General features: G+C 50.6%; 5 protein-coding genes across 5 annotated transcripts; 1 reads left to right on the top strand and 4 right to left on the bottom strand.

Annotated features, from left to right (window-relative positions):
* Nucleotides 1–116: 116 nt before the first annotated feature.
* On the bottom strand, nucleotides 117–3017 carry N7484_009781 (M28 family metallopeptidase; the record flags this gene model as incomplete). The annotated part of the gene is made up of 1 exon (XM_057120168.1): nucleotides 117–3017. One exon carries the CDS (start codon nucleotides 3015–3017, stop codon nucleotides 117–119), a length of 2901 nt encoding a protein of 966 aa, XP_056969723.1.
* A 487-nt stretch (nucleotides 3018–3504) lies between these two features.
* On the bottom strand, nucleotides 3505–5288 carry N7484_009780 (putative ubiquitin ligase complex F-box protein GRR1; the record flags this gene model as incomplete). Its single annotated transcript, XM_057120167.1, has 2 exons — nucleotides 3505–3825; nucleotides 3879–5288. 2 exons carry the CDS (start codon nucleotides 5286–5288, stop codon nucleotides 3505–3507), a joined length of 1731 nt encoding a protein of 576 aa, XP_056969722.1.
* An 817-nt stretch (nucleotides 5289–6105) lies between these two features.
* Nucleotides 6106–8088, bottom strand: N7484_009779 (putative AMP-binding domain protein; the record flags this gene model as incomplete). Its single annotated transcript, XM_057120166.1, has 5 exons — nucleotides 6106–6413; nucleotides 6469–7098; nucleotides 7153–7605; nucleotides 7664–7859; nucleotides 7948–8088. 5 exons carry the CDS (start codon nucleotides 8086–8088, stop codon nucleotides 6106–6108), a joined length of 1728 nt encoding a protein of 575 aa, XP_056969721.1.
* Nucleotides 8089–9012: 924 nt separating this feature from the next.
* On the bottom strand, nucleotides 9013–9982 carry N7484_009778 (60S ribosomal protein uL13; the record flags this gene model as incomplete). Its single annotated transcript, XM_057120165.1, has 4 exons — nucleotides 9013–9151; nucleotides 9227–9539; nucleotides 9724–9859; nucleotides 9962–9982. 4 exons carry the CDS (start codon nucleotides 9980–9982, stop codon nucleotides 9013–9015), a joined length of 609 nt encoding a protein of 202 aa, XP_056969720.1.
* Nucleotides 9983–10789: 807 nt separating this feature from the next.
* Nucleotides 10790–12110, top strand: N7484_009777 (metallophosphatase domain-containing protein; the record flags this gene model as incomplete). The annotated part of the gene is made up of 2 exons (XM_057120164.1): nucleotides 10790–10985; nucleotides 11137–12110. 2 exons carry the CDS (start codon nucleotides 10790–10792, stop codon nucleotides 12108–12110), a joined length of 1170 nt encoding a protein of 389 aa, XP_056969719.1.
* Nucleotides 12111–13857: the final 1747 nt, after the last annotated feature.

Here is a 13857-nt window from a genome sequence, read left to right as displayed (position 1 = left end):
TTGCTATGAATATGGCGTACATGATGTAGACAGATACCGCCCAATAACGAAAGGTCTTGTGGTGACGTAAAACCAATATAAAGACTAAAAGAATCACCTAGAAAGATACAAAAATCTCACAGCGAGTTAGTTTCTCCAAAGCTAGCTTGCTTCAGCTCGAACTTCCGGTATCCTTCTACCAGGCCATCGGTCAACTTAGTCACAGCAACCCAAGAAGGAGCAAACTTCCTCAGCTCGTCAAGAGCAGGAATCAGGCCGGGGGTATTATTGTCGCTCCATATACAGGAAACACGGCCTGTGAACGAGGCTGCGTCCGCAGTAGTGGTATCATTCTCCTTTTCGGCGAAGTTAACGTCCACGGTCCACTTGTTCTGCCAGGTGCGACTCCATAACCGTATTTCATGGATACCATCTTGAGATGGGTGGAGGAAGCGGTGATCGGGTTCAGAGCTACCGAGAACGTTGAAATTCTTGACGGGTTGGCCGTCCATAGTGATGCGACAGGAGCGGGTATTCTGACCTGAGATCTCAAAGCGCACGGAGGATTTTCCGGTAGATTCTGTAGTGAAGAAGACCCAGTCTGAGGATGGAGAAGGCGAATTACTGGAGACATATTCGCTGGGAACGACATGCGGCTCTGGACCAGTCCAAGAACACTGCGAACGGCTAAGAGCGTCGTTCCAAACGCAGTCTGCCTGACCACCGGCACTGGGAAGACCTCGAACCACATCTTCCACGAAGGGGAGCACGCCAGTCAGATAGGCGGTTGAGTTTCCGAGATCCAAATCAACTTGCTGCGAGAAGTAAAGTTTGACGCGATTGGCATCTGAGAACGGAAATGCGACAAGATTGTAGATGAGAGTGCCAAGTAGAACAAGGAACAAGAAGATTGGGATGTGGTAAGTGTAGCGGTGGACAAATGGTAGTATCGGCATGAATAGCACGACTGTCAGGCTGGCGATGCAAATGTACACAAACAGCTGAGAGTTACCATCCTGACCCGTTTGGTGAAGAGCACTCGTCAACAGAAGTGCGAGCGGGGCCACCAGCATCAGAACGATAGGAATGGTGAGAAGCAACTGCAGGATCCAGGTCCAACTCGGCATTGAAGCACTCCATTTCTGTTCGTGTCCATACACGTTAGGATCATACTCCTCGTCCTCGTCCTCGTCGACATGACCACCAACATTCACATAGTTGGCGAATGTAGTCCGTTGCTGGTTACGAAGCAGGGAGGTATTTTCTGTCGGTTCTCCCTCAGTCTCATCCTCATCCTGGTGCTCATCTCCAGACGAAGTGCCAAATCCGCTGGGTCGCCGAGAGCTCTGAGCCGTATACCCGAGGTATTCCGACTTTGTAGGGAGAGAGAAGAGCTCAAGGTACGAAATCCAGGTTGCCAAAAAGGTACCAGCGAAGTAAAAGAGCATGAAGTAGCCACCAGCAAGCCCTTCCTCGTGCACATAGACAGTGGCAACGACCAGCAAAGCCCAAGTCAGAACAAACATCCAAGTCCAGGTGTATACTCGGTGGAATGCCGACGGTCTCAAAAAGTCGGCAACGCAGGACACGAACCAGGCTGAGAAGACCCAGGCAGAAACCATCATACTCCATACGGCGTATGTACTACTGTGCACAATGTAGGGGTTGATCTTCGTAACCAAGTAAGCGAGACCTACCGTAACGCCTGTGGGGATAGCAATGAGAAATGGGAACCGGAAGAAGCCCCGCAGGCCTCGAAGCGGTATTGTTTCGTCACTGATGTCCACCCGCACAGAAGAACGAAATAGATACATCTTATCAGCCTTGGACAAAGCAATGCAAGTGACCAGCAGCGTCAAAGGCGTCACAATCAGCAGAGTCACCGACAACGCGAAAAGCGTATGCGCGCGGAACACGGCAAATGTACTGCCAAAGAGATCAAACCAGACGGCATCAGTACCTGTCCCGCTCGGCACAAGGCCATCGTCCCGAATTCGGCCATCAAACCGGTCGCTCGAGTCTGAAACCAAATACTGGGTCGAGGCAACAGCAGCAGACAGCATATGCCACAATGAGCCCATACTGGTGTGCCGCGAGTCATCTTGATCGGTATGATATCGAGCTCTGGGTTCGAAAAAGGCAACATCAAGTCCACGCAGACCCAGCATACCCTGGAAAACCACATAATCCGTCTGACTCTTGATAAGCCCCTTTTGGAACCCGTTGGCACTCAAAACCGACCCGAAGGGAGACTTCGATTTCGCATATGCCTGCGTAACCTCCGTGTCCGAGCTCCGGAACAACGTAGCACGGCCACCAGCCCCTGCTCCCTCAAGGTTGACGAATGTATGCGCGAACTTGGCCATCGGGTGTTGACTGTACGCGCGTGCGCCGTTCAAGTAATCCTCCTCGCCGTTGTTGAACAGCACCACCAATCCACGGCGCGGCGCATACTCAGGCGTCGTGAAGTACCGTATAAGCTGGAGACAAGTCACGACGCCAACGCCATCATCTGTGGCACCGTATCCGGTCGAGACGCTGTCGTAGTGCGCGTTGACGAGTACACCACCTTTTCCTGCCGGAGTTTTACCGGTCTCCCACCAGTTCTCTTGCTTATCTTCCCAGCCACGGATGTAGACGAGAATGTTATTGCCTTCAAAGTACACGCCAGTATGTCCGTCGATCGAAGTCAGGTTCGAAGTAAGGTCGTCGAACACGAAGACTTCCGGTGTAGTCTCATTTGCGGCTTTGGCTGTCGCGACGGATAATGAGTGGATGGCGTTGATGCGGTAAAGCAGCCAAGATCGGACTTCGTCATTTTGGTGAGAATTGTACGGGTGGAAGCCTTCGGTCAGAGTCTGCAGGTCTGACCAAGCTTCGGTCAGGTCCAGGCCCTTTGGGCTTGTTCGTGGTGCGGACGGGACATTTTCGTGGATGACAATCACAGGGATGAGTAGGGCCAGATACACCACAGTTATGATGATCGTAACCGGCCATGGCGCAAAGGCCAGGGGGTTTTTGGCCTTTGGGAAAGCCATGGAGGGGGTGCACCAAGTGGCTTTGCGAAGGAGGTTGAAGTTGGAGCAAGAATGCGGGGAGAGGAGCTCGGATGTTGCCGCCGATTTAAGGCACTGATAACGCCAATCTACAGTTAACTCCTACGGATACAGATCACACAACTACAAATGGACGAAAGCATAAGTCATGTCCGTGCATAAATCTGATAATTTCGCATAATCCACTAGAATGTGAATAAAATCATTTGCTCCCGTTCGCTAACAGAGAATATGCATTTCCGAATACCGATACTAATGGGTAACGTAGAAAGTAACGCAGAGGGTAATGTTCGCTCATATGGGTGGAAGTATGACCTCTGTTTGATCCTCATTTTTGAGCCTGGCATTTGGATGGCCCTGTAGAATGGAGGGAACGAAAAGTGTGGGGGGGGAAACAACCGATGAAACAAACTGATAAAGAGCCTCCTGTATGATAAATGAGACGAACAAGAAGGGAAGGGGGTATCAATCATGGAAGTGTTTCGACATCGATGTAATCTTCGTCGTTAATGCCAGTAGCGTCCATAAGACCGGTCATCTGACCCGCATCTTCGTCCAACTCGTCATCGTCATCATACATAGTGGCTTCGCATTCATCTCGGTTCAAGAAGTCCCGGAGTTGGGACACACCATCCCCACTGAACACACAGAACACGTCTCTCTGTTGTTGCGTAAACTCCGGTGGCGCTTCTCGGCAAAACTTTGTGAGAGCTGGGTTCAAGAACTCCGGAACTCCTGTTAGACTCAAATGAGTGAGCCGTGGGCACTCGTTGATCAAAGGCCGAATAGACTAAGGACTAATTTTAGCATGAGACATTCAGACAAAGGCACAATACAACTTACATTCATGGTAAGCCCAGTGCAGTAGCTAAGGTGAACACGCTCCAGATTACTGATCGAAGGGCTGCTTCGACGGCGTGCAAATGCCTTGATGCTCAAATCTGTGATATTTTGGCATTTGACCAGACCAATACGTCGCAACTTGGGGAGGCTGGCCAACTGCTGTATACTGGCGTCAGTCAGGCGGTTGCAGCAAGCCAGGTCGATGTATCGAATACGGTTACAAGCTCTGATGAGCTGCATGACCGCAACGTCGCTGATATTGGAGCAATGGCCTAGATGCACATAGTGAAGGTTCTTGCCCAGTTTACAAATGGCTTGTACGGAGCGATCTGTAATGAAGCGGCACTTGGCCAGTACCAGGTTTCGTAGCCGAGGTGCAGCATTAACGATGCGCTCCACAGCATCGTCTTTCACTTCCTCACATGCTGTGAGATCTAGGATCCGTAGACTGTCAAACGTTCTACCCTCTGGTAGATTTAGAAATGCCGAGTCATCGATGTCAATACAGTGTGCGAGGCGCAGTTCTCGGAGGTGACGAAGGGTGGTGATGAGAGCTGTTACTGATGGACTGGTCACCAGCTTGCAGTCGTGGAGGTCAATTTCCAGGATCGCTGGGCAGTTCTCTGCAAAAGATAGGATGGACCGATCGGTGACGAGAGTAACGCCGTTGAGCTTTAATCTTTTAATATGGCGACAGCTTTGTGATACGACAAGAAGCGATTCGTCAGTCACCCGGTTGCAGCCGGTAATATTGAGACCCTGCAAACGCGGACAGTTCCTTGATACCGTATAGAGTGTGTGATCAGTCAGGTGTCGCAAATCTGAGACATCCAGCGCTTGCAAGTGCCGGTTACCCTCAACCAGATCCGAGACACCCTTGTCCGAGATTTCGGAGCAGTTGGTCAAAGTCAGTCGCTCAATGCGCTTGCACTGGGTGAAGGGAACAACTGTCCCATCGCTGACATCACGCGCCAAAGCGGACAGGTTGAGCCGCTTGATGAGGTCTGCATATGCGAAAAGACTCTCCGGGTTGCCCACAGAAGACGCCACGCTCTTCAAATTATCCCAGTTACCACAGGATGGTCGGTGCCATAAGATTCCGACCGAGTTGGCAGCCCAGTTGCGGCTGACTAACATGCAGTTCAGCATGTCCACCGGGGACACCAGTTTAGAGAAGATCGCGATCAGGATCTCGGGCGGGAGGCGGCCGATCGGGGATACTGGGACAGATTGGCTATTCTGCACTCGGAGGTCTCGAAAATTGGCGACACCAATCGAAGATTGTGAATCGTTGGCCTGGGCCATGAAGAAGTCTGTGTCGTCATCTGCGGCGCGTTCCGGTGACGTTGAGGATGAGGTTTCGGAGGGTGCTTCGCTCGGCATCCGAGCAGCAGGTCGTTGGCGGGGCATTTTGGCAGCCTTTATGAGTTGGGATCAAGAGTTGAAAATCCAATATACGGTGGCTTGGGATCGTCGCAGGGCTAGGGTCTCATCACTCGCAGAGTGATGTCTGCACGGGCGGTGTGCGTGTGCAGACTAGAGGATGCAGCAAAGAACTTGGGTGGACAGCGGGTCCTTCTAGGGGATTTAGTTGCAGGGTCGCCAGTCCCAGTCTTTGTTCCAAGGTTGGATTTGTTGACAAAGGATGCTTGATTGGGCCTTTTCTCTCGGTAACCCGATCGAGAGGAAAGGTGATGATGTAGCGTGGGATCCGCAGCGCGTAGTTGCAGCGAAGGGAGTGGCGTTCCGAAATGTTTATGACACAGGGCAATAGTGCCTGCAGATGTACCCCCTGGTTTGGAGATCGCCTGAATGCAGGGTGTAAAGGGGAGAGGTAAATGGAGGGGGAAGATGAGGCAATGGGGCCGGTTCGTGGAGTGCCAAGCCACTGCTTATCGAGCGATAAGATGGTCAGGGTTTAGTTGACTTGGTACTAAATGAGGGGAAATGGGCTACTATTAAAATAAAAATAAAAATAGATTATGGATGACTACCAGCCCTAGGTTTCGGAGAGAATTACTGATGTGACGAGTCCCTTGATCTGATCTCGTGCGGCTGATGGCTGATGATGAATCCCCCCACGAGATGGATATATAATTGTAATCACCAATGAAGTCATGCAAATATAGTTGGAATGTTCAAGTATTCCCTGGAAACAATTATTTGTCTTCACGTGTTCTCGATCAAAATTCAAACCTCTCTAAGCTGATTTATGATGAAATTCCAGTCATTTTTTCTCAGGCGCTTTCACCCACTCTCGCAGCACATTCTTGCGTATCTTGCCTGTACTGGTCTTGGGTAACTCAGCCACCACGACCACTTCCCGAGGTATCATGAATTTACTAATATCACTGGAGCTGCGAGCCCAGCTAATTACGTCAAGGCCCTCCAAGCTTTTCCCTGGCTTTACCGTGACAAAGGCCTGCGGCCGTTCACCCCAGTGGCTATCTGGGACGGAGACCACACCGGCCTCGAGGATATCGGGATGGGTAACCAACATAGATTCAAGGGCAACAGAGGAGATATTCTCGCCACCTATGTCATGTTAGCTTTTCGGATTGAGACATATTATCTATGGATAGGTACTGACCACTGATGATAATATCTTTGGCACGATCGAGGATTTGAATGGCGCCGTCCGGGTGCCATACAGCCAAGTCTCCAGAGTGCAATACACCCCCGGCAAACAGTTTTCGAGTGGCCTCGAAATCCTTGTAGTAGCCGCGGGCACAGATATTACCCACAAATACAATCTCACCGATCTCTTTGCCATCTCGCTGGACATCGGTAACTGTTCCCTCGGGCACATCAGTTTTGATCACCCGGACGGGAAGACTCGTGATGAAACCGTGGCCCTGGCGAGCCATTTTCTGATACTTCTCTTTCAAGGGAATCTGGTCCCACTGTGGCAAATAGTATCCTTTGGTGATCGGCCCGTAAGTCTCCGTCATACCGTAAACGTGGACGGGGTGGAGATTGAGATTCGTCATTTGCTCAAACAGATGCGCCGTTGGAGGACTAGCAGCCACCGTGACGCGCACAGAATGAGACAGTTTCTCAGCTTCTTGAGCATTGCAGAGGAGGGTATTGACAGTCGGTGCGGCATTGAAATGAGTTATTTGCTCTTCCTTTAGCAATCTCCAGATCTCTGGGTAGTCGATCTTGCGGAGACAATAGTGAGTTCCACGAACAGCTGTCACAGCCCATGGGAATGTCCATCCTATCAATAAAGTTAGTGGTTGGCTCTGCGAAGGATTCTTGGGCTTAAACGAACCCATTGCATGAAACATGGGTAGCGTCCACAAATATTTAGCTCGTCCGTTATCGGAATTCAGACCAGACTCAATCACATTCGCCAATGCTGCCAGGTAGCAGCCACGATGGGTGAACTCCACTCCCTTGGGACGCGCAGTTGTTCCACTAGTATAGGCAAGTGCCACAACAGAATCTTCGTCGGGAGCCTGACTCTCTAGTCCTTCCCATCTGTGCTGTCCGTTTTCCTGGTCATATTTCCAGCCTTCTTCGATAGCAGTGCCGAAGTCCCCATTCCCAATCACCTCCCAGGGCTTGCTAAACTTATCATCGTCCACCAGAAAGGGAACATTAGGATGTTGCGATCGATAAGTTGCAAGTAGTGGTTCGAATTCTTTGTCCACGATGATCATGTCCACGTCTCCGTGCTCAAAGATATAAGCTATATCATCTTGTTTGAGTCGATAGTTGACGGCTGTTGAAGACCTTTTAGCTCGTTTCATCTAGTAAATAGGCCAACTATGGGTTCTTACCAACATTGATCGCGCCCGCGGCCGCAACTGCGAAAATCGATTCCAGAAACGCCGGAGTATTAGTAGCAAGGATTCCCACTCTTCGAAGCCCGTGCTTCTTGAGATAGTATGCCAAACCACATGCTCGAGCCGCGGTCTCTTTGTACGTTCGGCGGAGAATCTGATTATCGGCCGTCACATGGTAGATCGCTTCCGCCTACAATTGCTCATCTGATTAGTGATGTCATTCTCAGGTCTAAGAAGACATTGATTAGTCCGAAAGGTAAGATGAATTGACCCCTTACATCAGGTTCGATAGCTGCCGCCCTAGGAAGGAAAAATGTTGGCGAGAGCGTATGCCGATTGAAGTTATGTTCAAATGGAGCCGCGGTATTCGGCGCGAGATGGGCGAGCACACTCGAGAGTCGAGATTTAACACCAGACATTCTGGAACCTGTAGCCAGGTGAAGGACAAAAGCTCCGTGTTACACAATGTTGTAGAGTGCAGGTACGGGCCAAAGAAAGGGCGAGTTTTGGTGTTGGAGAAATGCGGGGAAGGGTGAGCCCTCCGATTTAGTAATGCCCTTAACCTAGGTTACTGGTTATTTGCGGGCCGGCTTCGGGAACTAGTCCTCGGGTGGGATCTACGTTGTGGGATCTATGTACTCCATACTGAACCACACAATTATTGAACATAAGACTCAGGCCACAATTGTCATGGCTTTACTATCTGTGGGTTCGTAATTTTATAGAGATTTTCTGGATTGAATCTTTGTTTTGGCCAGATCCGCATGGCACTCTACTCTTCCATATTCCGATTGATGACCGATGACCAAGCCCATCCGGACTGCAATATGACTGCAAGTTGGTGTATAGACTAGTCGAATGTATTGGGGATAGGCGCTTTGGGCTTTGGGATAACAAGGTCGAGGTTTGGGGCAGTCGAGTACCCAGTTGAATATAGGACACCTAGGTAGCATGTCCATGAAGAAGATACCGTTATACTAAAGGCGGACCAGATAGTGATAGTAGTAATGAACCTGCATCATCATAAGATCATGTTGAACTTTGTAATTTTGGATTAAACCGCCACGGCGCGAGACAACAGCCAGCTATTTTGAACAACCTTTCATCCCGCGACTCCGTTTTTTCTGCTTTTGAAAATTCCGAAGGAACCGGGTCCCCCAAGTCTGCCCCCATGGTGCATCACAAACAAATGTGGATATTCATTGAAACAGACGAGGGACAAAGCCCATAAGAACAAGGTCGAACCGGCTTGCCGTTCAAGTTTCGCTGAAATAAAACCGTCCGCGATCCGAACCCAGACCCGTCACTCAAGACACAACAACCGGCCGCACTCAATCTGGTATCTAGTAGCCGTACTCTGCAAGCTGGGTCTTGGTCTTGCTGTCCACGTTCGCACCCGACTCGGCCTTGGCAAGGCTGCGACGAGCGGCCTTCTTGCGCTCGTAGTAGGCGTTGCTCTTGACCTTGCGGCGCTCCTCGAGTCTGTAGAAATAATGTGTTAGTGACATATACGGTGAAAAATCAAGATAGGCCCGGTTCTGGGCTTGTGATACGCACCTGGCAACAACGTCCTGGTACTTCCAGCCAACCTCGTGGGAGAGACGGCCAACGGTGCAGTACTTGCGGCCGGGGCGCAGACGCAGGATACGGAGAGCCTGGGGAACGACAACGCGCTTCTTCTTGTCGTAGGGAGGGGGGACACCCTCGAAGACCTTAAGGCGCTCCATAGCGGCAGCACCACGGGCGGTCTTGTGGGGAATCATGCCGCGGACAGCCTTGTAGAAGATGCGGGAAGGAGCACGGAAGTGGAAGGGACCACCGCGAGTGGGGTTGAAACGAGTCATCTTGCGGAGGTAGGCGTGGTACTTCACTATAGATCGAAATTCGAGTCAGTATTCTGCACTGGGCCAGATCCATCATGGTTGTCCAAGTCTTCGTATCCCTATCTCATCTTCCCCAGTTTCCTTTCTCTTTTTGCAAACACTCTGCCCCTTGGGCTGGACTGGGACTGGACTTGGACACCATAGCGGTAAAAGGTGGAGTTTTGAACGTACACTTCGCGCGGAAGAACTCGCCGGAGATGTTGAGGGCCTCACATCTCACAACGACGATCTTCTGGCCGTTAAGCAGCTGCTTGGCAACAGTGCTGGCCAGGCGACCAAGGAGGTGTCCCTTGCCGTCGATGACGACCTATTGAAGACATTCAAGTCAGCGATTTATTGATTCGAGATGGGTTGGAATTCGATGCCACGGTGGGCGGCGTAAATCGAGTGTAGGGAATAAAGAACGCACCACTGAATCGAAGGTGGACATCCTGCTCTGTCACCGTGTGTATGGGTTGGATGGTTGTCGGCGGTTGTTGTCGTTGGAGTCAAAGGCACGCACAACGAAGTCGGATGGATCGCAGGCGAAGAGGCTAAGCGAGCCTGATCAGAGACTACTGTGTGTGGACTAGCCGTCAGGGCTACCGCCCTAATCCTGACCAATCCTTCCCCACTGTGTATTATGTAAGACCCACATTTCCATCATGTTGCTGACTAAGACAACTGACTCCCCAATTGTGTGTGCCAATAGCCATCGACCATTAGGGCTCTGGTTTAGGGCTGGTTGTTATGTTCTAGAAAGCCCGTTGATCATGGATGGTGGCAAGGGTTAAAGTGGCCCTGAAATTTGATGTATGGTACCAATCTAAGCACCTACGAGCGATTATTCCATGTAAATCATTCTCTATATAACCCCAAATAGGTTTCACTCGCAGCATGCAGTTTGTACTGAGACATCCAATAGGTCCTACTGTATCTGATGCAACAATCAATTTGCCTTTATCGCATTACGTATCTTTCAATGTTAATCTCACAATGAGCACCTGAAAGACTGGGCCCGATGACTAATCTCTAACTACCATGCATCACCAGCCCCAGTAGCAATATGTTTTTCTCTCAAGTATCCATGCGTCTACGCCCTATGAACTTCAGTTCCAGTCCAGCCTATTCGTCTGTGCTCCAAGCGCCGTTACTGGACGACATCAACCGATGTGCATAGCTTTGACGGCAATTTTACTTCTCATCGGTACATCCGTACATAACAAACGAAGATAGAAAACTGGGCTCGCCAAAAGTCATGCTTCGCAAGACACGTTTCGTCTGCATATCCGATACGCATGGCTACACGCCCTCAGAGGCAGGGTTTAAGCTCCCAGCTGGAGATGTACTGATACATGCGGGCGACTTGACTAACAAGGGAAGTTTGGCCGAGGTGCGCCGGACGATGGATTGGATATCTAAGGCCAACTTTGAAGTGAAGATCATCGTGGCTGGTCAGTTCATTTTCTCTTGGTTATAAATGAGACACGCTACCCAATGGTCCTGTGCTCGAGCGTTCCACGTTGTTTTTGATTATTTTGTCGATGTGCATGCCATGACAAGAGCTTGCGCGATCTGTTCGATCCCTGACCAATATCTATCCAGGGAACCACGATGTCACTCTGGATCCCGGTTTCTATGAGAAACATGGACAAGAGTTTCACGGCTCGCAGCTCGAAGATCCAAGACAATGCCTCGAAGCGGTCACAAGTGCAGCACCTTCTGTCATTTACCTCCAACATCAGGCCGCTGTCATCAATCTGATTCACAAAGACGGATCAAAAACCGCATTTAAAGTGTTCGGGTCCCCATATTCGCAATTTGAAGGGAACTGGGCGTTTGGATTTGATAATGGCAAGGGCGCAAAAGCACTCTGGGACCAGATCCCCCCAGATACCGACATTGTCGTGACGCATACGCCACCGAAATCTCACTGCGACCAGAAGCCGATGGGCAAGAAGGTCGGGTGCGATGCGCTTCGCCAGGCACTGAGCCGCATCAGGCCGCCGTTAGCTGTTTGCGGTCATGTGCATGAAGATCGGGGCTACGAGCGTGTTCGTTGGCCGAAGCAGATGCGACTGTCGCGCACGCTTATCGAGTCTGACAACAGCGGCGTTACTACTCAGGGGGTCTTGCCACCACCGGGTAGCAAAAAACAGGCTCTGGTCGACCTGACAGGCAAACGGGGAGAGCGCTTGGATAACGATGGATTTTCATCCTTGATTCCTCATTCGCAACTGAATCTGAGTCCTGCGACCAAGGCGTTGAAATCATCATCTTCTTTCGGGTCAGCTGCCGATGTAGCCCTGAATTCTCGACATAATTCGAACAAGAAGAAGGACAAGGCTCCGCTTCTGAGCGCAGATACCCAAGCGTACGGCGATGGGGACTGGTGCGACGGTCAGGCAGTGCAAATGCTGAGAAGGGAGACCTGCATTGTCAACGCCGCCATCTTGGCTACAAGCTGGCCGCACCGGGGAGGCAAGCAGTTCAATCCACCGATCGTGGTGGATCTAGAGCTTCCAGTGCAACAGGGCGATAGGGCGACTACGTGTTCAGGTGATTTGGATCTGACCTAACCCCATGCCTTGCTTTATTTCTTCAAGGTTATCCACCCAGTTGCTCATTCTAGTTGGACGAGGGACTTTTACCCTGACGCCCTCCAACTTGATCGGTGCACGGCAATGGTATTTTTCCCATGCATGGTGGCTTGCATCGACCGAGTCGTATTTCCACTGCCATGCATGATCCCCAGGAGCTTTGGCCTTGTCAGCAGCTATGAGTGGACGCTTTGATGCATGACTGCTCAAGGATTCGTCGGATCCCACGCAGAGCAACCATTATGATGCAGCCTCGCATCGTTTTCATCGACAGAGCGTTAAGGGGAAGTTAGTTGATCCACAGGAATGGCTGATGGATCCAAGTGATGCGACCGGGGGCTTGGGGGCTTTGATGATCCTTCGACCCGAGCTTCCCCTCGGACTATAGCTTTGCGTAAAATGATACGATGATACGATGCAGCAAACAAAGCCATAGAATCCTTCCGGTAAAGGAAGACTTGATGAACCAATTTCCTCCGTGTTTGTAGCCCCAAAAACTAACCAACCAACAACCAAGTCGACAATTCTGGAACCAAACCATCCCCGCATGTTAATCTTTCCATCTGACATATCGCGCTCCACAAAAATGGCGCATCCAGCCAAGCGGTAATATTAACCCAGTCATCTGCAATACCTAGCTCTCAAACTCAAAAGTGATTCTGGAATCCGAATCACATCTGCAAGCGCTTCCTCGCGCAACGGGAGTGGAACAGAGAAACCCACACGAACCAACCCTCGGGCCGCCCACCATCTTGACACGGATGTGACCATGCGAGGCCGATCATTAAGGGATCTTCTTCAGAGAAAATGATTCTTTTCTTCTTTCATGGCTTATCACCTCCTGCATTGTCTCTAGTGCGGTTTCCACGAAAATCATGACTGGTCAAGCCGACTATTCCGGCTCCAATGAAACAAGGAGGCATTAGTGATGACGCAGGCGATCGGCTGGTTTCCCCTCCTTATCGCTTTGAGGTGCATGTGTCAGGGAGCGTGAAACACCTGTTCTACAGTACACCCAGGACCAGTCCGTACATCCGAGGTGAAGACAAAGGCCATTCTCGCCTCTGTATGGACAATTCGTCAGATGCAACATACCATGGGTAACCACCTACCGTCCAATCGCGAATTCACCGACCCTAACCCATGGGGCGTTTAAGGTTGAAACCCTGTGTTTCGGCAAGCGGAAATCCTAGTATGACCAGAGCAAACACTTTGACTGGGACCGGAGGATTATGATGACCAGGGGGGAGGCGTTGAAATGAAAACCTAGGGGTGGGCGGGTTACTGCAGCACTCATCACATTCTAGTCAACTGACGGGGGGAACTGGTGATACCGAAAAATGACTCGCCTAGTTTAATCTATCTGATTCTATTCTAAATGACATATAACGATCGACTCACAAAACCCAGCTGATAGAATGGAACAGAACGGAGTCCGATGACAGAACGGAGTCGGTGTTGCCGTGCCGTGATATCCCATAGACCCTGGTGACTTCTACAGTTACAGTAAAAATCTCCGTTTGGATCGGAATTACGACTATGAAGGCTGAGCCAGGCATACCGGCGATCGGGATGCGGGAACTGAGAGCGAGATTAGGCATATCCGTTTATCCCCTGCGGTACCAAGTACAAGTGTACAGTCAGCTGTAAGTAGATTTTTTCCAATCTATATATAGGCTTTATTGAACGTGGTCCAGAACAGCCACCGTAGGACCCACGGAACGGG

Source organism: Penicillium longicatenatum, assembly GCF_028827895.1.
Source record: "Penicillium longicatenatum strain IBT 33135 chromosome Unknown contig_6_segment0_segment0, whole genome shotgun sequence".
Classification (NCBI taxonomy): domain Eukaryota; kingdom Fungi; phylum Ascomycota; class Eurotiomycetes; order Eurotiales; family Aspergillaceae; genus Penicillium; species Penicillium longicatenatum.
Note: the sequence above shows the minus strand (reverse complement) of the source record. Positions and strands in the feature narration are given on the sequence as shown.